The following is a 25506-nucleotide window of genomic DNA, read 5'->3' on the forward strand; positions in this document are numbered from 1 at the left end:
CGAACTGGGGGTTGGACCGCTCCGAGCGAAACAGAGCAAAAGAGTTTTAAATGTCCGCCATGTTGTCCATGGCGCACTGAACCAACGATAGGGAGCGGAGCGTCGGAAAAAAACAGTCCGAGAGAGAGCGACCAAGATCCGGGCCTTCCCCCGGCTCCGTTGGCGACGCCCTAAATACAAGCTACAACCCTTCGAACGTTAGAATAGAGAATAACCGCACAGAAACATCCATGAAAGCTCTACTCGGTACCGTTGTGAATATTAGGAGATCCGATAGATTTATATTGCATCTCGAATTGTGAAAAATGAGTAAATTGTCGTTTCGGGCACGGGCGCTGGACGCTTCCAAGCCACTACCCGTCTTCCGTTGTGAGGATTTACCCGACCTACACGAATATGCATCCATTAACCGGGCCGTGCCGCAGATGCCTACGGGGATGGAGAAAGAAGAGGAATCGGTATGCTTTAACCGTACGAAAATGTGAAAATATATGCTTTGGTTTATTTTTTATTTTTAAATGATCACAGGCGTCCCTCTTTCTTTTTTTTCTGCGCAAGCTTTCACAAAATGGCCGCCAATTTTCTCAGGAGAAACACGACGGATTTCTGTTGCAAATGGCATATATGTGGGACTTGGACGAATGTTTGGGGAAAGCCGGGATGTATTGTTTCATTATATAATAAAATTGCCCGGTTTGGCCGGTTTATTTATGCGTGAGGTGATTTTCTGAGTACAAAGGAGTCATGTGACTTCAGCAGTTCCGACATTTTGTCTTGTCTGTCAGGATGGGGCCTTGTGTTGGCGTAATTGCAAAGGACCAGGGCAAGGGGGTGCTAGTGATTTCAGATTATATTTGGCAGCTGTGTTACTACCAGGCAGAAATGTCAACACTGCTGTCATGCATTGAGGAAAAACTCAGTCTGGGCCATCTTGAACAGGATATAGTGTGTGTGTGTGTGTGTGTTTTGCTAATGTCATTGTTTGTGCTGACATAATTAATTTCAAGACAGCTTTTGCTTTAGTGCGTGTTCTCACGGTTGGGTACAGTTGGCTATTGGCACATGTCATGAAATTGTCTGATACAACCCTTAATGTTAATATATAAATAATATTTATATGGAGGCTGTGGGTTGTGATCCTTCACTGTGTGTGTGTGTGTGTGTGTATATATAATGCAGCTGTTGGCATTCATTTATTGCAACAACTAAAACCATAGTTTGAGCAGTAAATGCACTGGGTTTATCCTGCTTGTGTAACTGTCAGAGATGTATATTTAATTTCAGTCTAACCTGGAGAGATTTCTCCTAATATACTATCCTCTTTCGGGTGGCATGGTGGTTTTTAAGGATAGCTGTTGTCGCTGTAATCCATCTCGTGTTTCCCAGTGTTGACATTTGATTTTTCCAGATAAGAACATTAAATCCCATCCACAAACCTAATCTCTCCGGTGCTTGCACATTTTGAAATTAATAATTTGAAAAGCTCTACAAGCTATTTAGGCAGATAATTGGCTATCCTTTGGTGGAACCCTTAAGGTATTTGGACAATTTAGGTGGCAAGAGAGTGATATTTTCAAGTGAGGTTCAGGGATGCCCACTAGCCACTGAGGCAGGGAGATAAACAAAGTCTGCTATATGCTCTTGGTTGTGCTGCCTCCCACAGAGGTGTTGTGGTTATCTGTAGGATGTGGGGCGTTGTGGGAATTGTGCTTCCATTCTTGTCATTTATTAGCCAACAGCCCTTATTCTGCGTCCCCCCCCAAGCAAGATATCAGCTTCTCAAAGAGTATTGTTTTGTAGCTGACCCAGCGGTCTTGACTGATGTTTTAAATATAAGGTATTTTTTTATAATTCGCTGGAAGTATGCTGCAGTCAGTCTGCCTCCCTGTTCTTGTGGATGCTCGGTGTCAGGGGTTCAGTGTGTCAGATGGCACAGCAGGCTGGCAGACCAGCGGCACGTGGCGCTCAGGAGTTCAGGGCAGGAGGAGGAGGGGGGTCGCTGTCACTTCAAAGTCTGTGCTCTGCTCAGCTGGAGAGCCTGGTTATGTAACCGTCATATTATCATAATAGGTAGGCCATGGCTTGCTGCATGCCAACCGCTCTGTTTGGAGCTGTCTGTTGTGAATTTCTACATCAGGTGTTAACACGCTTTGAATCATTGTTGATATATACTGTAGCTCATGCTCTTTTATATGACTCCATCAGCAGCACTTAAGGTACAGTGGTGTTTTTATTGTACTCTTAAGTACATGTGTGTTTAGTTTTCTGGGCCTCCACTGGGTTGCATCCCTGATTCTTCAGTCATTGATCTACGCAGGGAATAGTTTCTGGCATGTCTGGAGAAATGCTTGAACCACTGAGCTTTCCACCACCCCAACCACACTACCCACACATTCACCGTGCAAACCACTGAACATTGAGTGTTGTCCCTGTACTTACTGACTCTACAGTGAGCTGTTGAGCTTAGACCACAGAGCAACGTTTTAGGTGTAGGCCTTTCTGTATGCTACGTTTAGCATTGCTCGTTTGAACAATTTAGTGAGCACAAGACCACACGCTTGCTGTCTCTGTTGCTGCTGGACTTGCCTTTCAAAAATCATTGCTCAGTCAAGCATGTGGTTTTGTAATTTACAGGCGGTGTGTATGTAGCGTGGCTTGACTGAAGCGCTGTCATCGCTGAAAATCCCTCAGCACGTGCAGCTTGTTTGTTTTGGGCCAAACACTTTGTCTTGTGTTTACGTTTGGGTGAACGTGCAGTCAGTGTCTGCGGCCCTGGTGGGAACCCACAAGCATCTGTTGTGTTTGCGTCTTTGCCAGACACAGTTCTTGTACTCACACACACACACACACAGTGGTAGAGACTGCTTCTATCTTATTTTACCAGCCATATTGCTTTGAGGAATGGAAAGTTTCTAAATTCATGGTCGCTTACTTTACAAACAGCCGGGCAGAGTTGGAACTTAACAGCCACAGCCAAAAGCGCAGTCCGATCGCTGCTGTTAATTTCCCACTCCACTTACGCTTGGTGTTTAAAAAATCATCCTCTCACACACAGTGCATAAAACTGCTTTGTACTGAAGCTATGCATCCCTCGACAGCCCTACCCAACCATCCCCTGCTGCTGTCCATCATGTTAAGTGGCATTTACAGTGTCTGGGACAGTAGCTGTCAGAGGCGAGACTGGTGTAGGTGGCGGAGGCTCTGGCTGCCTCAGCAGACTTGACAGTGATCGATGTGGTCATTTTAGAAGGCTATTTCTGGACTCCTGTCTGTACGTGTGAGAAAGCGAGACCAAGAGAAAAATTGTGCATGTGTGAGGCACCAGCTAGTGCTCTGTATTCTGACTGTTCACCTCAATCTAAGTCTGTGTATTCTCAGGCAAATAGCCATGGCTGGGAAAGTAAACAAACACATTGCTTGATTAGCTTTGGCAGCCAACGTGTTTTTGCTCAAGGCCGTTTGATTTTATGAGTTTTTCCCCGTATTGTGGAGGGGCCTGAGGAAGTTGATGTCGAGCTTTAGGCATTTGCGGGGGAATTATTCAGTGGGAATCGGATAGGAACGTGAAGGTTATGCAAGCGTTCGTGCACAGAGGGCGTCACAGCAAATGCAACGGATAGGTTAAATGTGTAAGAGTTTTGAGTTCTGTATGCAGACGCCTTAAGGAAGAATAAAACCGAAAGGCTTGTCCACAGCAACTTCACCAGCTAAGGGGGTATCCTCAGAACAGATCACCAGAGCACATGGCGCTGTAAATGTAAAATACAATCACTTGCCTCGGGTTTAACAGACGGTAGGAAATCGGCCCAAAAGTCCAAATGGTGTTGATGAACACAGTACTCTGGGACACAATAAAATAGATTTTATTTAGTAGACTGAAAATGTTAAGATGACTACAAACAACATGATGGTATACTGAAGGTCACACATTATATGGTTTTTTGCCATTTTTAATTTAATTTTTTGACTGTGTAATGACTAGTGACGACCAATCAATTTTGCCAGCAGCAAAATGAGTAATAATCCAATATTGTTTTCATATTGTGCATTAGTAATTGTGATACACTGTTGTCTAAATCAATCAGTAAAAATAAATGCTGATTTAAAACCTTTCAAAAAAGAGACTTTTTGCAAACTGTGGAAGCTCATTTGAAAATTGTGTGTGTGTGTATAACCATGGTGTTGTATGTAATGAGCGTTTACCTTGAGCATTTAATGTGTTTTTTTTTTTTTTTTTTTTCAAGTTGGATAGGGTACATTATGCTCCTAGCTAAAAATTGCTCAAAGTAATTTGATTGTCATGGTGATTTGTCCACATTTTACAGTCTTGGCTAGTAGATGGAAAAGCTGTTTTTCTTGTCTAAATGCAGTGTATTATACGAAAAAACACATTAATGACTAAGCTGAAATAATGACTTATAAAACCAGCTTATATAAATGTTAAAAGTAGAAAATTCCATATTGATATAATGGGGCTGCTCAGTCGAATCCCATGCACTACCACACCACCAAACAGCTGTTTATTGTTAAGTTGCCGTTAAATAATGATAATGTTAAGACTCCTCTCAGGTCACAGTGCTACTATAGTGCTGTTCTGTTAAAGTAGGTTCTGAAAAACCTTCTATACGGGGCAATATGGAAAGATTAAAACCATCCAGCTTGTGAATAGGGTTGGTTTGTAGGGTTTATATGTAGCCGACTGAAATTTGTGACCATCGGAGAATTTGTCATATCATTTATACAGAGGTATCTTCGTGTTCAATTCCAATTGTGTTTTTAAGGATTTTTGGCATCAATGTAATGAAGCACCTTGATCTTTCAGGGGTTTATTTCACTGGATTAGCCCAAAACTGACATTCCCATGTGGGTGTTTTATCTATATATTGTTTGTCAATGGAAATTCCACAGAATTTGATATGCATAAAATCTTTATCAGTATGTGTAATTTAATATATTACCCAACCCTACTTGTGAATTTAGTGTACTGTTGCAGTGGATGCAGCCCTGCGACTACTACAAATGAATCCTCAGCCTATATGAAACACTGCTAGCAGTCATTATAGAAGTAACTTGAAGTAACTATGTTGGACAGATGCTTGCATATGACACAGCCAGTAGGGCTTGCAGTATAACCACTATATACGTTATGTTCACATTACCTGTGAATAAGAAGCAGTGACTTAAAGGGACAGTTCACCCCAAAAGCAAAAATACATATTTTTCCCATTACCTGTAGTGATATTTATCCATCTAGAATTTTTTTGGTGTGAGTAGTTGCTGTGTTTTTGGAGATATCGGCTGTAGAGAGCCTTCTCTCGAATGTAATGGGACTAAATGGCACTCGGATTGTGGTGCTCAAAGCGGCAAAAAAAAAAAAAAAAACATTTTGGAAAACTCAACAGCAATGTCTCTTGCCAGAAATCATGACCTGGTTACTCAAGATAATCCACAGACCTTGTGAGCAGTTTTATGTAGGAACTATCAGTAGAAAGAAAATAGTTCCTTCATGTAAAGAAAAAACACATAATTATTTAGTAATGAAAAAGAACCGGTAAGAGTATTGATAAAGAACCGGGCCGATAAGATAAAGATACAGTCCTAACGATACACACCCGACAGCTGGTTAGTGGCTTCACCCTGACTTTGGGAAGATGAGCAAATCACAGTTCAAGTCCCTTTACTATAAGACTTGTTTAACCAATCTTGTTGTGTGATCATTTGTATGGCGCACACTCATCTATGAGATCACTCACAAAAATGACAAATCATCAGTGAGCATATTTGTTTCACATTACACACAGACATTAGTAGGGGGAAAAAAGTAAAACTACAACCGGTGCGTTTATATAAAAAAAAAAAATAATATTATAATGATTATAGTCTGAAATTATGTAAAATGCATAGGTTGTCAGAAAATCTGATTTGAGTAAAAACTAAGCACCTAAGCCCTCCAGAAATCCAGGGAAAACCCTGCATAATGTCTTTATGACAAAATTGCTTACTAGAGCACAAAGTTCTTTTAGAAATCTATTTAACTTGAAAATGTACAAAATGTTCTTCCCCTCACAAAATCCTGTGGGGAAACACTGGGGTCATGGTTTTTGGAAAGAGACATTGCTGTTTGAGTTTTTCAAATGTACTTTTTTAGCACTGCCAAGTTCCATATAGTCCCATTATATAAAAAAACAAAAAAAACAAATGCAGACATCTCTACAGCTGATATCTCCAAAACTCGGCAACTGACACCAAAACACTCTAGATTGGGGGGGGGGAAATAGCACTACAGGTAAGAGGAATAATATGTATTTTTGATTTTTGGGGTGAACTGTCCCTTTTTATTTTTATTTTATTTTTTTTATAAATGTTTGTTGCAGAATTGAGTTTACTGCAGGAACAGCATTAGGTGTCAACCAAGGGAATATGGCAAACCTCATCAAGTGCAAAATCAGACTCAGGTCCCTCTGAGAATGTCGACTGCATGAAGCAGAATCTGAATCAAGCTCTTCAATACTTGCATATACAAACTGGAATATATACTACATTAGCATTACACAACAGTGGCTGTCCCATGACTGACTTACAGTGGTTGTTTTGGCAGTAGGCAAAGTCGGTTGTTTTTCATGGCTGGAAAAATGCAACCGTAACAGACCAGTTGTGCTCACGGTGTCACACTTATTCATTCAAGTGTGCACGCACACACTTTTTGACTCACTCATTCACTTACTCTGTCTATCTTCCCTAGGCACAGATACCACACACACACACACAAACACACACCAGCACCACCACCAACCCTTGTGTCTCTGACAGCCGCAGGGAAAACAATAAACACACACCTTCTCTCCAGAGAGCTGCTGTGCGAGGCCACGCTGCCTTGTTGACAGACTGCCTGCCAGTGGCTCACTGCCCAGCTCTGGGCCAAAGGCTCTACTACTATGACTGACTGGGACGGTTCAGACAAGCAGCCCGCCAGCAAACCAGTTAGTCAGCCGTCCAGCCTGTCTGCCTTCCTTCCGGCACATTACCCCTCAGCAGGCTTGGCAGCGGCAGGCTCTCATCACACTTGTGGCCAGTAGATAAGGCCAAGTGACAGTGTTGGACAAAAATAGTGTCAAGTTTTCCTCTATTTGTGCTCTTGAGATGATAGTGATTGGATGGCAAGTTCAGGTTTGTCTCTGTCGAGCTTCTACACATCATTCTAGGCCCATTCGTTAAATCTCTTATGAGCTTTATAAATGCATGTATTTAGATTTAAACACAAAAACTGAAAGATTCAGTGTTCAGAGCTCTGTCCTGCAGTGTAGATTTAGCATGAAATGTTTTTAATATGGTTCTGTTTCACCCGACAGTCCTGATTGTTGTTGCTATACAGGGTGTTTCTCATAGATTATCATATTGTGTTGATGCCAAATGTTGCCCAATGTGTAACTGAATAATCGTGAGTTTCCTCCTGCAACTCAGTTTGCACGTTGGGTGTACATTTGGCTGGTATCTACATGAGTCATTGTGTCCCCCCCCCACCAGCATAACAAAGTTTACCAGGCTCAATATTTTTCAGTTGGGCAATGTTTTGTTTCGTCACAGTTGATTGCTTCACAATTTGGTCTTAAGTTTGTGATCTGTTTGAACATTTTCTTGGATTGTTTAGTTTGTTGCAGTGCCCTATGTGAAGATTCGGCTTTTGATTTTAAAAGGACCTGGTGTTTGCTTTCACTGTATTACAATTGAAATAGAGAAGAGTTCCTGATGATGGCTGCCAGTTTTTCTGGTAGACTGACTAGTGACATCCAATCATATCTATGCAGATCTGCAGCATATTACAAACTGGATTTTTGAGGCTGATATTTGGGAGTTTAAAAAAATGTAGATAATAATCGACAGGTAGGGATTTTTTTTTTTAACAAACACAACGTAAACAACTTTGATCCCCTTTTTTAGATTTGTTTTTACTTCTGTTTTTATTTTATTATTATTTATTTATTTTTTTTTTGACCAAGAGACAAACTACGCAGTTAGTGCTCTTTGGTCGACAAACTATGTCATGGTGACACTGTTTCTAAAAGACCTCAAACTTACTTTGGCATTTCTGTACTGCAGTTTCTCGTTACTTATTGGCTGACACATACACTGATACAGATAGGCTATATGTACAATAACCTCCTTCGAGAGCAGAGTATTTTTTTAACAAATCCGACTGTATAACCGTTTTCTATAAATGGTTATTTATTATTTATTGCCTTCATATTGGTTCCAGATTTAGTTTTAAAATTGTTTTTAAAAGTCTTTAAGCTGTGTGGCACCAACTTTCTTTAATCCAGTATGCTAGCTTCGTAAGTCATTTTGTTTCTATGGTTTTTAGCCACACAGGTTGTATATCTCTAGTAAGAGCACATCCATCCTCTAGTGGTCCAGGCGTCTCATCTCAATCTTTGTCTCTGTAGGAACACCATCTCCAGCGGGCCATCTCGGCACAGCAGGTATATGGCGAGAAGCGGGACAACATGGTCATCCCGGTCCCCGAGGCAGAGAGCAACATCACCTACTACGAATCCCTCTACCCTGGAGACTACAAGATGCCAAAGCAGCTAATTCACATACAGCGTAAGTGGGCTTCTCTAATGGCAAATATGTGATGCAGAAAGCTGAGAAAATTAGTTTGATGTAGCAGATTAGGGACCTCAATTATTCCATTAGGTTGGAATAGTGTTTCCCTCAATTATTTTGAATGCATTAAATGACACTTGAGGGCTGTTTATCAAAATTATAAGTGGCAATTAGTAGAATATTCCACATTAGTGTACTTTTGAGGCTTTTATTTGTGAACATCACTTTAGACCGCTTATTTCATTAGATTAACTTTTTGACTATAAAGCTGTAAAGTATTAAGACTTTTCCCACATAACTCTCATATCCGAAAGAAAAGGTGACCTGAAATGGCATTTAAACCCATGTGGCTAAAAGTGAAACAGTCAATCAAGATTTTTTTTTTTTCGACTGGGAAGTTTAATAAGTTGGCTGTGTAAAGGCTTATAAAATGGCAAATCCATTCAGTGATTCATGAGGCCATTGGTAGTAAAGGGGGGCTTTTGTTTCTGACAGCTATTCATCTATTTAATGGCATCAGATGTGTTTCATGAGCTTTTACTGAGTTGTCACATGTTTGTCAAAGTAAATGAGTTTGCTAGATTGCTCGGTTCAGTAACCATGTTTGTGTCACAAGTGGTTTCAGTGAGCAATTTGCTGTACCCTAAACAGAGACACTGTTATCAGTTGAAAGCTAAAATGACAAATGTTTTTCCTTGTCACATTGCTGTCGGACTAATTTTAGGGTTTCCTCGGAGGTCTAGACAGTCTGAAACATGTAGAAAATACAGTATTGGTCATTTCCAGTTCTGAAATGTTAACCATTTGTACCAAATTATCTTAAATTTATTTGTCTGTTGATATAGCTGAAAATCTAAATCTGTAAATCAAGAGTCAAAATCTTATATAATTGCCAGATTCTGCTGTTTAATCTCGTCTGTAACAATCTGTCATACCCGGTTGCCTTGATGGCAGCTCAATATGAAAGCAATTTGCTTTAATTAAATCTGGACTGAGGTTAGCAAATACTTTGGTCTGTACATTGTTTGTACAGTAGCTGTGCATGATGGATGCCTGGTTAATTTGATTTTGGCAGATGTGGCAGTGTTCTTGCTGCGAGACACTGCTGAATTAAAACACAAAAGGACAGCTGGCTGTGAGGTTTTGTTTTTGTTTTTTGTTTTTTTTGAAAATGTTGAGAACCAGAAAGGAAATGTTTGACATAACTGTCTCACTGGTCACTGAGGCTTGAGACAAAAGACTTAAAAGTAAAACCAAAGTGAGTGGATAGCTTTTTATATTTTTCTGTTTCTTGAGTCAGAAATATGCTCACACTAGATAATTAGGAAAGGGCAGATAGTCACATTTTATGCTTCAACAAAAATTATACTGATTGTATTTTTGACCTGCAGAAATATCAACTGTGCATTATTTAGCTTTCATATAAACATAAATGCAGACTCCATTAAATTGTCTGATACAGTGTCGGGTCGGTCTGTGATTTACTGGGTTGGATGTGACTGAATGTACCAAACTCCACACAACAAAACAGCCAGATATTCTATACTGTCCAGTCAGTCCTTTTTTATGTTTCAGTTGTCTGGAAGGGCAAATCTGGAGAAATTAAGCCTGATAATCATCTGGTGTGTCCCTGACCTTAGGATCCAACAGGTGCTGGGTGGGCTGTACTCTTAAAGCACTTATTTATTCCACTTAACTGTGGGCCATTAGTCCTGTGTAGTTTTAATATAAACCTGATGCATCTCCTTTCTGCAGAAGATAAAATATATATGAATTTAGGCATTTGATGGCTCAGTTTTGGCTGTTTGGCTTGGGATACTGCAGTACTCAGTTTGCTTTGTGTCTTGGTCATATTCTTTGTTGCACATCATTAGTCACTGTTGTTTTTACATAGTCTTATACAATAAGACTGGTTATGTTGCTCTGAACACAAACCTCTCCTTTCCTCCCCTGTTTAATTGCATTAGTTCACATCATTTTTCAGCAATGTAGTAAAACTGTTTCTGAATCCCCAGTTTCTCTCAGCTGTTACTTATTCACTTGAGCTGCTGCTTTGTTTTGGTCAGAGCGGTTTTTCTTGGTTATGGATGTGTGTCTGCAGACAGGTCCAATTCTAGTTTTTGTTTTTTTTTTTTAAAGCAGACAAGTAAAGGGAGCAACAGTGTTTAGTTTGGACAGCACAGAAAGCTATTTGAAATGCATATATTCAAAGTTTGTCTATGTGTTTTTATTGTGTGTAGTAGCTGAACTGTTCGGTCAATATATGTCACCAGTCTAGCAGTGAATGTTGTAATTTTATCCCTGTTTTTATTTTGTAGTGTTGGACAAATTTTCTTTACATATGTCTGATCATAGGTATGTAGCAGAGCGGAAAACCTTGCCATTAAGATACTTAAATGATGAATTCTAAATATGGACTACTGTGTAGGTGGTGACATTGCTTTTTCTTTGTTACCGAGTAGAGGATGTACTGTATACATCTCTTGCACATTGGCTATGTGACTTAGCAGAACACACAAACTGACACTGAATGTATACTGAATGACTCTGCCTTCTTGTATATCTTTGTACTAACTGGCTTGTAAAATGGTGAAAGTGGATTGTGAGTTTTATGGGATTCATTAGCCACCGAGGCCTGCGCACAGAAGGTATACATTCTTGTCCTTCTGTAATTCAATGGCTAAAAGTGAGTTTTGGTGTTATATGCTGCATCTCCAACAATAACTAAAACTTAGGTTCATAGAAAATCTGCATTTCTGCAAGTGATTGTTCAGCAGTGAGGTTAAGTGAACTTAGCTGGAAACTGGCTAGATAGCGTTCCGTAATGCTGCATGCAGTGCCTTGAGGCATTACCAGACCAATTAAGCTGAATTTTTACTTCTGCCGCTCAGTTAGCTGTGTCAGAGTAAAAAGGTCATGTCCACCAGATCACTTGGAAGTTCTGTGTCGAATAAATTCCAAAATGTGAATGCCCCCCACAATTTTATCTTCATTCCTGGCCAAAAATGTACCTTTCCCCGCATGCCAGTATCACTGATCTTTCTTTTCCAACCCACTCATTCTACGTCACTATGGATAAACAGATAAACTAAACACAGCAATGTTCAACTTTAAAGTTCAAAACATGAGGGCAGTTGCACCAAATGCTTATCTGAATATGGGGATTACAAAAGAGGGAAAATTAGGACATGAAGCCTAACAATATTTAGAAACAAGTGAGTTTAGAATTGAATTTTAAGACAAGCCACACAGACTAAAGAATTAAATTTCAAGAAATCCGCTGACCAGGTGAAGTTACTTTTTTTAATATCTTTAAGCAGATTATCTTCCCCATCATGCACAACTTAACTTCTACAACCTTAATTTTTGTTTTATTTGCCCTTAGACTCATCTGTCTCTAAAGTCTGTTTCCTTTTCTCGACCTCCCTGCAGCTTTCAGCTTGGACACAGAGCAGCCCGACTACGACCTGGACTCGGAAGACGATGCGTTTGTCAACAAGCTGAAGAAGAAGATGGAGATCAGCTTCCTGCAGTTTGAGGAGATGATTGACCGGCTGGAGAAAGGCAGTGGACAGCAGGTCGGCACTGTTTGTCTCCATCTGCCCCCAAATACAGCCAGCTGTAAAGAGAGCCCAATGAAATACCTTACAGACTAATGCACATCTAGCTTCTGAAAAACGCTGATACCTACATTAAATAATTGGTAACACAAATTTGAAATCGTTTAATGGTAAGACAGCCTCAGCATAAAAGCCCGTCATACCAGATTTGTCACCCTCACCACTGTGTAAATGCATCTTATTTATCAAAATGTAACTCCTGTCTGTATTTCTCAGCTGGTAAGCCTTCCAGAGGCCAAACTGCTGCTGAAGGAGGACGATGAGCTCATTAAGGAGGTCTTTGACTACTGGAGCCGCAAGAGGAAAAACAGCAAGGCCAACTCTCTCATCCCCACCGTCAAGCAGGAGAAACGGGACGGCTCCAGCACCAGTGACCCCTATGTGGCCTTCCGACGGCGCACCGAGAAGATGCAAACCAGGAAGGTCAGTAGTCTTTACACGCTCATGGAAGTTTATACCAGATCCGTTGGTTGGTTGTTGGATTTTTTTTTTCTGTTCAAAGGTAAAATGATTACAAATATAAATATCCTCCGTCTGTCTAATTATTGTGTAGTTGGACATACATCAGTGGAAATGTGACTGCGACTGGGGACACAGTGCATTCTCATACCTTGTTGCAGGAAATGTTTTGTCATGTTAGACGGGCTTCCTCCTTGCATGAAAAAATGTTCACACTGTGATTACATTTCACTGTGTCACTGTCTTTTGTGAAGCTTGGCCAGATTAGCTTGATCCAGTTCGCCGTATTGTAAACACTGCACATGCCTAACCTGTGATGTAGACGGAATAGATTCTCGATACCTGGACCCTGACAGGCTGACAAAAGAATGGTTTCAGGCACTGCAACCACGTTCAGTGAACACCATCTTTCTTCACTTAGAGAGTGTCTTGTCTTTGCTTTGTGTCAGTCAGTCACTACAGCTTTAACTAATGCTGTGTCTGTACCGACAGAAAGAATATAAGGGCAAAGTGAGATTTAATCTGCTTTTAAATTGTTCTGTATTTGTCTGCCAAGCAAGCTGAGCTTCTCTGTGAAATGGTAATTGATAGAGGTGCAATGGTTAATTAGCTTATGGTTCATTTAGAAAGAGACTAAAGTCCCAGATCGGAGATGTTTGAATATATACACAATTAAAAACATCAAGTCTGTGACTGTTTGAACGTACCATGATGGACTTAAGAGAAGTCAGGTAAAAGCACCCTCCCAACCCACCAAAGTGACCTGATAGTCTGAGAAACACTGCAGCTCTTTTAAAATGTGGATTATTTATTATTTAGTGGTATATCTCTGCCGAACACAAACGCTGACGCCATGAATTTGTAGTTTCCTCTCAACCCTCATTTAAAGGGTGCATATGTGGTCATATGAAGAATTTAGCTTTGATGTTAACTTTGATCTTAGTAACCTGCTTTGCTTTGATCCAAACAACTTTCTAAATGTTCATCTAATCATTATAGCTTATGTGTTATATGTTGCTTGTTGTTAAGTATTGCTTATACCTATTCCTTCCTTCAACACTCAGAACCGTAAGAATGACGAGGCGTCCTATGAGAAGATGCTGAAGCTACGCAGGGATCTCAGCCGAGCCGTCACCATCCTGGAAATGATCAAGAGGAGGGAGAAGAGCAAGAGAGAGCTGCTGCACCTCACGCTGGAGATCTTTGAGAAGAGGTGAGCCTGCCTCCGGGGCTGGACACACAATGCTTTAATACAGGAATAAAACAAAAAGCAGTTAGACAGCAGGTTGGCAGGGTGGAGACAGCAGGGCAACGTTAAAAAGGAAAAAGTGGGGTGACTGCTCAGAGTTTAAAACTGAGATAAAAGAACAGTTGAAGCTACCCTTTTCCGTTTGTAGGGTACTTTGCTTTTTGGAACCGTTTGAGCCAAATAAATTTTAATTGATGTAGTTTGAAGGGAAAAACATGCCAAATGAAATGGTTTGTAGACAGTTGATCAGTCTGAGACTTTTTCTGGCTAATCCTTTTTTCCTTCTCTTTTCCAGAAACGTCATGTCAGATTACGGTGGTGAGGTGATGGCAGAGGTGTTGGCTGAGCGGGCGCTTGTTAGGCCGCAGATCATTCCCCTGGTTCCCCTCACCAACCAGTACCGACACCAGGACCACATGGACCTCAAGGACCATAAGTCCAAGGTGAGGTTCACTATTTACAACATTCCAGTGTGAAGTGTTATTTATCTGCAGAATGAAAGGGGTCACATTATCAGTCACATTTTCAGTCTTGAGAATAAGGCATATTGAAATGGTATTGGAAATATTTTAAGAGAGCTGTGTGCAAGATTAAAGTTGCCCATAGTCGTCCGTCTCTAAAGATGTGCTTTTTAAGGTGCTCATAAATGATCTCCTCTTTCCCCTTTTAGCCCGAGAAGACGGAAGTTCCCCGTCAGAAGAGGAAGTATGAGAAGAAGCAGAAGGTGTTGCCTCTGTCATCGGGCACCCCGCACCATCCGTGTCCTGTTGTCTTCAACGCCAAGGACCTCAACCAGTACGATTTCCCCAGCTCGGATGACGAGCCCTTCTCTCAGGTACATGCACAACTTATACAAACACAGGCAGTCGTTCATGCAAAGCCAAGCACGCACTAGGCAGAACAAGCGTGACCGCTCGTCTCTCAAAATGTTGGTAGATGTTTTTGCTGGATGTGTTGAAGTGAATTCTCTGTGTAACATTTTTTATTCTTATTTTTTTTTGTGTATTGCCTTTTTCAGTATTTCTTGTAAACATGATTCTGAAATGATTTTAACAAAGTGGCAACAGCTTTTATATCCTGATTTAAAATTTGTTGACTACCAAGATAAAAGAACTTGCTGAACACGTAAAGTTCTTGAACGACTGCAAGGCAATAAAACCCTGCCACTTGGTCACTGAGTTTAAAAGCCGACATAGATCAGTTTACAGAAATCGGGAGAAACTGAAGCAAGTGTTTTTGTTAGTTGTTCTTTTGTTAGGTTTTAGGTTTCTACTTAGTGGTCATTTTAAAAAAACAAAGTGGAACTAGGAACAGGAAAATTATATTGCATTATGAAAAACAGCATATGATTTTGCCTTAAACAGATGACAATGATGATATGAAAAAAAATAAAATGGTTCTATTTGCAGAATATATTTCCATGGCTGCATATTCTGACACACCCTTGGACACCTTTTTTAGATAGGGATTTAGTGTCTTCTTAAGTTCAATACACAGCAACAAAGTGCACAACACATGCTGGAAACACCGTTCAGCCCTGCTGCACTGCAGCCTACCCAAGCCCTTTCCATCCCGCCACTGTTAGTTATTTTAGAGGCAATGAGCTCTGCCTTTGTCACTGCACACTGCCCTTTGTCCTGACAATGCCACTCAAAATTGTAAAACCACATAAGACAAGTGAGTGGGACATGTATTTAAACCAGGCCCTCTGGCTTCAGTATTATCAATTCTGTTCTTCCAGTGACCTTAGGCTGACCTTCTAACCTCTGTGTCCACAGCTGCACTCAGGCTCATCAGAAGCAGAGGAGGAGAACGACCCAGATGGTGCCTATGCCTTTCGCAGGAAGGCAGGCTGCCAGTACTACGCTGTAAGTACTGTGGTAATCCACACAGTTTATATAAAAAAAGATTATCAGAGCTTTACTTTTATATGGTGATGGGTTTAAGGGGGCATAATGTCCCAGCAGTGGTGCCCTGAGGCTGTAGATGCTTAAATTCTCTTTGCAAGCACTGGTTAGAACAGGAACAATTATCCACCTTGAGTTGTTGTATTATGACATGCTGTGAAAAGTTTTCCATTGTATTTCAATGTAATGTAGCATAGCTGAAGTAATGTAGCAGTGTTGGCTAGAAGGTCTCTGTCCAGCAGGTGAGATACATCTTGGTGGTTTTTAGAACTCCGTCTTTTATAGTGGAGTATTCAGTTGACGGATTTAAATTTATCTCAATATTCAAGTCATTTAGTTCCCACTCCACAGTAGACTAAGAGTACTTTACTAAGTCACTAAAGCCCCCAGTTACAGATTGCAGAGATCAGAGATATTGTACCCCCAACAGTAAGAATGCAATGAGTGACGTTCAGCATCCTGTCTGTTTCCAGGCTCATCAGGATCGTGTGGGTAGCTGGCCATGGTGTGGACCCTGGGAGGACGGTTTTGCAGAAGCTCGCTTTCGCTACAGTCTCACGACGCTCACCGTGCCGCGGCGCTGCCTTGGCATGGCTCGCCGAGCGCGTGGGACGAGGCGGCAGGTTAGTTAAATGGGTTTAGTTAGTAAGTATATTTAAAAGGCGCCGTGCCTATTGACCTCAGATTATCACTCTTGTTTTGGTTACATGCTTAACCATGCTATTCACTCTTTAAATGCATACCTTGTTAATGGCTTGTAAAATGCTATGTTGGACGTGTAGCATGCTATCGTATGAGTTTAAATCTCACAGGCAATGGTGGCTAATAGTTTAGCTGCAGACAACTTCTTTGCCGAAGGAAGAAACGGCTGCCTTTTTTTCTCATTTACTCTTGCTCTTTAAAGACATACTTAGAAGTACTTACTTGATTAATTGAATAATAGTATCATGCATTATAAGAAGAAGGCTTTGATACATAAACCATGAGGCTAGTTATCTGTATTGACCCACTGTCCAAGCACAAGACCTGATCCTCTCCTTCTCTTCTCTCGCAGGGTGTTGCTGGACAGGGCGTACACGGACTATGACAATGTTTTCCACGGCCTAGATCCGGAAATGCTCGACCTGCCTCTTCCCCCCTCTCCTCTTCCTCCTCCTACAACTACTTCACGCTCGCCGGCCACCGACAAGTTTGCCAGTACCTCAGAAACAAATACCTCAGACAGAAGTTCCTCCTCCTTCAACTCCTCTCTTTCCTCTTCCTCTCCCTCTTCCACGGACCTCAGTCAGATACTGTTGAATATAAAGTCATGCCGATGGAGGCACTTTAGACCACGGACACTACCACTACATGAGCTGGACAATGCCCACCCGCTATTCAGGAAGTTGAGTCGAGGCCTGAAGCGCCCAGTCTCAGCATCCACAGCTGGGGGACAGCCCTATGGCTCTCAACGCCCGGCGAGGGTTGTCCCTGCACCCGCACCCATTGCTGGTAAGTGGATTGGTTGCTTTCAAACACACATTGTGGATGCATTCTGTCTTGCACTGGTGGTGTTATTACTTAGCACTCATGACAGCTTGGGGTTGCAGACCACCATCTCTGCTTTGAATTGATGAGTGACTTATTTAATTACGAAAATGTTTGATTAAAAACAGGACGCGCATTCACCCAAACACACACCACTAGCACCACTTGTCTTTGTTCCTGCAATTAAAACACTCCAAACAAACAGTGTCCCTCCTGTTCTCCAGCTGCATTGTTAAAGTTTCTTCTGTTGTTCATCAGGTACAGCTGTTGCTTGGCATTCATGTTGCATCCCCTCCTACCGCACCCAGTCCACAAGGTGTCAATTAAAACTGGGTTTGATAAATAAATTCATGAGATACAGAGGATTTATTAGGGTGTGTGGACACAGGCATGGAGCATTGAATACAAACTAAATGCCACAGGTCCCTGGTGGTATTACTGTAAGGGCAGTCAGGCGGTTGGTGTTTTTTGATGTCGCTGCAAGCAGTTTACAGGAGTTGTTGATGTGCATGGAAAAACTACCTATTGATTTCTTCTTGAAAAACTGATCTGCTTGTAAAGTACCATAAAGAAACTGAAGGACACCGATAACAAACAAGAGATTTTGCAAATAACTAACACATCTGTGCAGAGTGACTACAGTCAAGTCTGCAGAGAGCAGCAGTAAAGGTAGGTTGTAAGCAGTGCTGAATTAATAGGTGCCGTATTTTGATTAAGTAGTGTCCGATTGTATGAAACAAGCAAGAAGCATGTTCCAGAGTACAAGCTGTGACTTTCAGATGAACAGAGTGATGAGGAGTCCTGCATCCTGTGAAGTACAGAACTGAAAGGCTCACAGGGAATGAATAAATCAATATTGCACTGAGACACAAAGCCACGTAATACCTTGAAATGTGGGAATAGGACTTCATAATCAATAGAAAGCCAGTAAAGAGACTTAAAACAATGTTACAGGATAAATAACTGGGATGCAAATAAGACCATGGGGAAACTTAAACATGCACACAAGAAACCAGGTATCTAGCTCAATGCATTCACCGGATTAACCTGGTTACTGTCAAACAAATGTGTTTGACATGCGGCTCAGTAATCTGATTTCTTCAATACCCAGTATGATTAAAAAAAAAAAATTTTTTTACCTAAGATGGAAAATTGTGTCACATACCTGGTTACTAATGTGCATGTAAACGCACTAGTTGGCAGACTCTCATACTCAAACAGTCCTATATATCATTCGTCAGAACACTCTTCAGTAACACCTCTAGTCTAATGGTAAGAGGACACTTTGATCTTTCAGGTTCTGCTGAGCTGAAGAAAATGCCTCACCACATCAATGTCTCAGAACTTGGTTGTTGTTATCCTGTTTGTCTTTTCTTGGCAACTGCCTTAACAATGAAGGCAGTATTGGGTGGGTGTGGGTTGATCTTAAAGCGCTGTTGTGCCTGTGCATTACTGTATGGATTACAAATAGGCAATGAGCCATAGAACCACAGAGTCTTGAAGATTTGGCAGTGCTGACAAAGGTGCTAGTTGCATAATTAAATGTGATTTCATTCACCATAAAGAAATTGAAAACAAATATTTGTCCATGTTTTCTTGTCATGGGATACCCCTAGAAAGAACGAGAGAGAGGTAGAGAACAGTGGCTTCAAACAACTTCGTCAGTGATGCGATTTATATTTGAAGCTTTCCAGGGTTTCACGTGGAGCTGACGCCACTGGGTTGCCAAATTGCATGAGGCTATAGCAGGTGTGGTCAAGCGGTCTAACAATAAGAGCCAAAAATAGCTGTACCGCATTTAAGGGCCACATCCTCTCTCACTCATTCACTCACACACACACCTTTCATGCCACGTACACAGACAGGGTGTGATTGGTCTATCTGAATGGCTCATCGCGTATCATTCAACCCTCTTCATCATTAGGTCATCATGTTTCTCAGCAGAAAAGTTGTTTCCGTTTCCAAAAGTAATCTGGGAATTAAGAATCTCTTGTCAACACATGAGTTTATGTTGTGTTCAGTTTATTCAAACTAAGCACGTCTGAGGAAGTGGCTTTTCTTATTCACACACTACCCACCGCACTTTCTGCATTTACAGCTAGCAATATTTTATAGAGATGAATTTGTCTGCATGCATCTTATTCTTGGATTTGGGTATTAGTAGAAACCATGTGTTAAAGCAGCATTTTAAACGTGCATATGATGGTACAAATCTATTTCCAGATTTGTAACAAACTTTTGTCTCTCTCAGCTTTCACAGCCGAACAGTACCAGCAGCATCAGGAGCAGCTGGCCCTGATGCAGAAACAGCAGCTGGAGCAGATCCAGCTGCAACAGCAAGCCAACAGCACCGCCACTACAAACAGCACACATGTCAGTATCCCACAGTCAGTTCAGGTTGTCAGAAGCAAACTGAATGTGGTCTGATTTCTTTTCTGACTCAACAGTGACTAAAACAGTTCTCCTCTCCCCCGACAGGGCCTGGTGAATACGTTGGACCAGGCCAGCGCTCAGTTCGCCGCCTCGGCCCTAGTCATCGCTGACCAACTGCTGGCTCTCAAAGCCAAGGAGGAGCTAGCCCTGGGAGGCGGAGTCAATGGCGTCCTCTCCCCCTCAGGTATGACAACCCTCCGGACAACTGCTGGTAGGCTTGGTCAGTGGACTTGAGCTTTGAAAAAGAGGCAATTGATGACGTGAAGACGGCTGAAAATGTTTTCTTCTGTGAATAAAGTGACTTGTCATTGTGTGACCCTCCTCTGTCATCATTAGTCAACATAAAGATAACGCATCAGCGCGGTGGGAACTCCACATGTAAAAAGAGGAAATTGGCCATCACAGTAATGGCTAGAGTAATTACCCTCATTTGATTTAATAAGGTGGTCATTGGTCTTGATTATTAAATTGATTATTAATCATCTTGATTATTCACAACCACAATCAACATTGGTAATGTTTCATTAGTCATGATATGCCAACACTTACTGATTATTTGCTCCTCAAATATTTTAGATAAATAATGCAACCACAAAATTATAGAAACTAAAGGCAATTCAAATTCAAAGTGCACTTCACCTAAGTGTTGCAATACGGTGACACCAAACAGACAAAGCAAACAAGGAGCGTAAAGTAATTACAGTCCTAAAACCCATAATGGTCTGTACTGAAAGAGCAGATAACAGCACAAAGCAGACTGAACAAAACCTGCAGCACAAACATCCAACAGCCGATGCCATTTCAGGCAGCAGGATTTAGGAGATAAATGAGAAAAGTGACAAAATGGAATCTCCATTTGAGATTATTCTGCAGATGAAAACGGTGCACCAAGGATCTGTCCTTTTTATAGATAAAACTTAGAGACAGATAATTATTGTGAAAGAATTGTGTGCTAATACTTATTTTCTTTGTGATTCTGGTGAAAAGGAATAAATCCAGCTCATAAATGACCTTCTGCCTCGCAGTAGATATTTTAATATTGTGCACATTCTCAAAGTTTTAAAGTTAAGATATGTGATGAGCTGGTTTGACATGGCAGTCTTTAAGCCTTTTATAAAGGATTATACCATTCACACTACGGAAATTAAAATGTTTTTTTTCTCTACTTGAATAGTTATAGTACATTGCATTCCGTGCTTCAAGTTTCCAAAGAACAGTTGATAATTAAAATCTTCCGTCTCCAAATTCCAACTCCCACCCCTATCACCAACCATCGTCCCCTCCCCCACCACCGCCCGGCCTCTTTTAACTCCTCAGGTGTCTACAAGGGCTTGCACCTCTCGAGCACAGCGTCCCCTTCCCCTGCTGCCCCGGCTCCTCCCACCACTACCCCAACACCCGCCTCGCTCCACCCCTGCACCACCAGCAGCTCCACCTCCGCTACCAGTAACAACAACGGCACCGCCCACCCTGCCAACACCACTACCACGAACACCACCACCACTCAGGTCCTGCTGGGAAACAACAGCCTCCGTCTGGGTGTTCCCACCGGCAAGCGCGTCCACGCCCCCCGGACGCTGAGCGCCACCATGTCAACATCCGCCTTAAAGCTCGCCCATGCAGCCTCTGCCACCGCCAACTGTCAGAAACCCAAGGTCACTACGGCCTCGGCCTCGCCGCTGGACATCGTGCCCAGGTGAGAGAAAAAACATGCAGCCAGTGGAGGGCATTAAAGGGTGAAAAAAAGAGCAGGTCAGCCATTCTGCAGACCAGGGACCAAGATTCTTCTCAAAATGATGACAGGTGACGTGGAAAATATCCCCTATCCAAAATCTATAGAAATTACTATATCTGGAGTTTGTGACAGTAGTTGCAGTCACATGGGGCATTGTTTAGTACTGCAGATGTAATCAGTCTGATTGACAGACCCATTTAAGTGTTCACAGGTGTACTACATAAAATAAGATATTCTCTTTACGTGCTCCACAGACAGACATTGAAAAGAATGGTTCCAACAAACAAGACCTTTTATATAGCATGGACTAACGCTACATAGCACATTTATAGCCTGAGCTGGTTTATAGTGCCTGTCCTTAGTTAGGCGTTAATACAAATACACACGCACACACAACAGCCCACTGCATCGTGACACCCCACACGAGCACGTCCATCTCGCGTCTTACAAAAAAACATTTGCAACGTTGCACTCTCACACTTTATTTTGGAGAGAAACGCTTCCAGTTTTTGATAACATCTAGCTCTTTGAGTTTGAATCAAGTTATTATAAGTAAGTCAAGACGTTGGTCCCACTGTTGCCTTTTTAATAACGTATATCCGAAACGCCCCAGTTTGTAAAATACAACGGAAACATAAGAACCTCGTACCAAACCCTCACAAGGTTCTTAAAAGTTAGGTGACGCCCCAGATTACAGGTTTTAAGTTCCCGCAGTGGAAAAAGGCCATTAGTACATTATTGGAACAATTTTTAAATGCCGTGTGTCTTACCATCACTTGTCTTGTTTTGTCCTCAGGGAGAACCATGAACAGGACAAGCCAGCACTGAACAGTCTATCAGAGAACACAATGGCCATGGAGGTTACGTAGCCTCCCGTACGCAGCACGGGGAAGCGTAACTTCTTTGTTGTTGTTTTTTTTAGGTGCTATGCATCGTTTGTTAGTTGTGAAAGCAAGTGGTGGCGGAATGAGCGCGGCAAGGCTGGGTTTCCATGGTAACTGTTTTGGGACTTAATTGCAATGCTCGTCTCGTACAAATTTTTTTTCTCTCCCCCTATTTCCCTATTTGTTACTGTTAATAAGAGATCGTCTGTAAATTCTTAATATGGCAATTATATGTACAGTACTGCATATTTGTAATACCCCCTCCCCACCCCCTGTTCTTGTATATAACATTACTTGAATACAGAATTGTTCATTTGTGATGTTTTGCACTCGAGATATTAAAAAAAAAATCTAAATTAAAAAGAGAAAACGACAAACTGCAACTGGTGCGAGTATGAGGTGTGAAAGTTGTACCACAGAAAAATGTATGTCATCACATGCATGGTGCGGAACCTGCTGTTTGATCTATTTATTGTGCCGTGTTTACAAAGGGTTTTTTTTTTTGTCCCCCTGATCATGTTTTATTTTTAAAAAAAAATATCTTTTTTTTTTTTTTTTAACACTGTACCCCTCACCGGTTCCCCGTGCTGTAGTCGGTGTTTAGCTAGATTTAGAAAACTCTGTATTTTTTTGGATATTGTGAACATGGCCGGGAGCTCGTCCATTTTTGTTGGGCGTTCTTCCCTTGATGTTCCCATGTGTCATGTTGAATCTATGGAGACAGGCATTCATACAGATTCAGGCGCAGGGCAGTAGAAGAAGACAGGTGTGAATTTGTTTGTTGTAGGCATCAGTTTGTCAGTGGGTTAATCAGTTTCCACAAAGCTCTTCCATACATATTATTCCTGAGACAAGTAACAAAACAATGGGGATGATATTCTTTCCCAGAAGACTTTGCTGCTTCTGACTTATCTAAGCACTATATAATTTGTTTTGTAATTGATTGATGCTGCTTTTGTATGATTTTGGTCTCTGGTTTGTACCAGATGGCCTTATTTACATTTGTTTTCTCTAAAAGATGAGCCCCCACCTCCCTTTATCATTTTTTAAAAATAAATATTTTTGTATCTTCGACTTTTCTTTTTCTCACAAGACTTCATTCTTTTGTTACTTGTTGATCTTAAAAAAAAAAAAAAAAAAAACTAAGGGAGTAAAAAATGCAGTAACTGACATTTATTATCATTCCAGCTTCTACATAATAAGGAAGAAAACATGTATTAATGGGGGGGGAAACAGTTTTCTCTACTTTTAAAAACTCTCCAGAAGGCTGCAAGGCCACGAACCACAAGTTATCGGGTGCCTTCATTTGGGAAAAAAAAGAAAAAACCTTTTAAAAAAAAAAAAAAAAAAAAAAAAATCACTCTCTTCTGTGAAGAGTTTGGTACTGAACAAGGCTACTTGTAGTTTTTCTTTGTCTGTACCACAATCCCAATGCCCATTCCAATGGCCCAGTTGATTCATGAGTTTTTGTTTTGTTTTTGTAGACCCTTCCACCACACACACACACAGGAAAGACTAAGAATCCTCTTGAATTGTCACAAAATGAAATAAAAATCCAGGGCATTACGTGTTTTGACCAGCATGTCTCGTTTTTTGTCGTCTTTGTCTTTAATGTGTCGAAGTGAACAATCTTGAATGCGGTGTAGTACTGTATGTCAACCACCAGTCAGATGCTGTTTAAAAACTTTGGCTGTGAGTAATAAGTTTGTCAGTCCCTTTGGCTTGTAGTATACTACCTACAACACCTAGACTCTATTTTGGGGATTTGTTTCATGTGTGTCTATATTCAGGTAAGGACATGAATGAGTGCTGGATGTTGCGAGGGAGCAGAAATACACTACAAACCAACATCTGTCATTTGAAAGTCTTGGTGGAGGTGGCTGGTTAGTTTAATTTCTGGAGAAAAATTCTCACTTTTTAGAATCAGTGCCTGCTTTAGTTTTGGATAGAGCGTGATAAAGACTTCTATATCTGTACCTATTTTTGCTTGAGTGCATGTTAAGGAATGCACTCAGCACTTAAAGTGAAGTGCATGGGTGCTAGAACTTGAAAACTGACACATGAAGCGACTGAAAAGTTTTCATAGTGACTTGTGTAGAAAAATGATTTGATTAGCATGGATATTTCATGCTTATTAAATCAAATAATGATTTAATAAACCTGCTGGTGACTTAGCCATATAAGCATTGGATTGAGTTCACAAGATGCATTTGGCACAATAAAAATATGATCAGGAAAAAATCATTTTAAAGTTTTCTCAATTAAATCAATAACATACGTAATATATACAATGCATTCCCACTGTTGATCTTTACAAAAAACATCAATAAAGCCTCGAGGCGTGTGAGTATTAACTTGGTTCTTTTCCCCTGGCAAGTTACCATGTTCAAACACTGAAGGGGCGACTGATGTGGCCGTCATGTTTGACACGGAGACGTGCCCTCAGTCAGAAATCAGGCGCTGTATGCGAAGAGGATGATGTGCAATGAAAGTTTACATCTGAGTCCACGGCACCCAGTGTAACATTCAGAGCGGTTATCTTTAGTCGCTCCTCTGGAGAGTTAAATAAAACCAGTTCATAGGCACACTGACTCCACTGCACAGATCATGACTTGATCATGACTCTCCAGATAGAAGACCCAGTCTTAAAAGTTGGCTCCTTCCCAAAAAGATTGCGTAGGTAAAGGTGAAATTTGAAAGACCGTTGTTTTTTGGGCGTATGGTTTTTTTGTTTTGTTTTTTTTTTGGTTGGTTTTTTGCTTTACCATGGTGAATCAATTAGCAAGAGCCCTGTGTCATGTACATTTTGTGCCCACATCTAAAGAAGCTGCGTTTGACTGTTAAGAAAAATAAAACGACAGACTTGCGTTTCTGTGTTTAAAGCTTGTAGACTTACTCAACATGTATAAATTAAGCTGTGTGTGTGTAGGTGTAGTGAATGTAGGTCATGAGATCAATGAAACGGTTCGGTGTGTTTTTGACAGGTTTTTCTGCAATGCACATTTTGCCAATATCGAAGTGGTTCAGGACTAAACGAGGACACTGATGTCGCAAAGGACGGCCGCTAAAGAATTTTCAGCTTTTGTTG

At 41.1% G+C, this 25506-nt stretch overlaps 1 protein-coding gene across 1 annotated transcript; it reads left to right on the forward strand.

Annotated features, from left to right (window-relative positions):
* LOC122887600 (enhancer of polycomb homolog 1-like) lies at positions 1–23984 on the forward strand. Its single transcript, XM_044221006.1, is given in 15 exon segments — positions 1–458; positions 8442–8601; positions 12037–12182; positions 12441–12647; positions 13748–13896; positions 14228–14375; positions 14603–14767; positions 15711–15800; positions 16313–16441; positions 16443–16462; positions 16894–17330; positions 19618–19739; positions 19845–19983; positions 21117–21495; positions 22331–23984. Coding segments are annotated over 15 exon segments (2517 nt in total). The 5' UTR covers positions 1–305; the 3' UTR covers positions 22404–23984.
* The last annotated feature ends 1522 nt before the right edge of the window (positions 23985–25506 follow it).

Source organism: Siniperca chuatsi, linkage group LG13, assembly GCF_020085105.1.
Source record: "Siniperca chuatsi isolate FFG_IHB_CAS linkage group LG13, ASM2008510v1, whole genome shotgun sequence".
Taxonomy (NCBI): Eukaryota; Metazoa; Chordata; class Actinopteri; order Centrarchiformes; family Sinipercidae; genus Siniperca; species Siniperca chuatsi.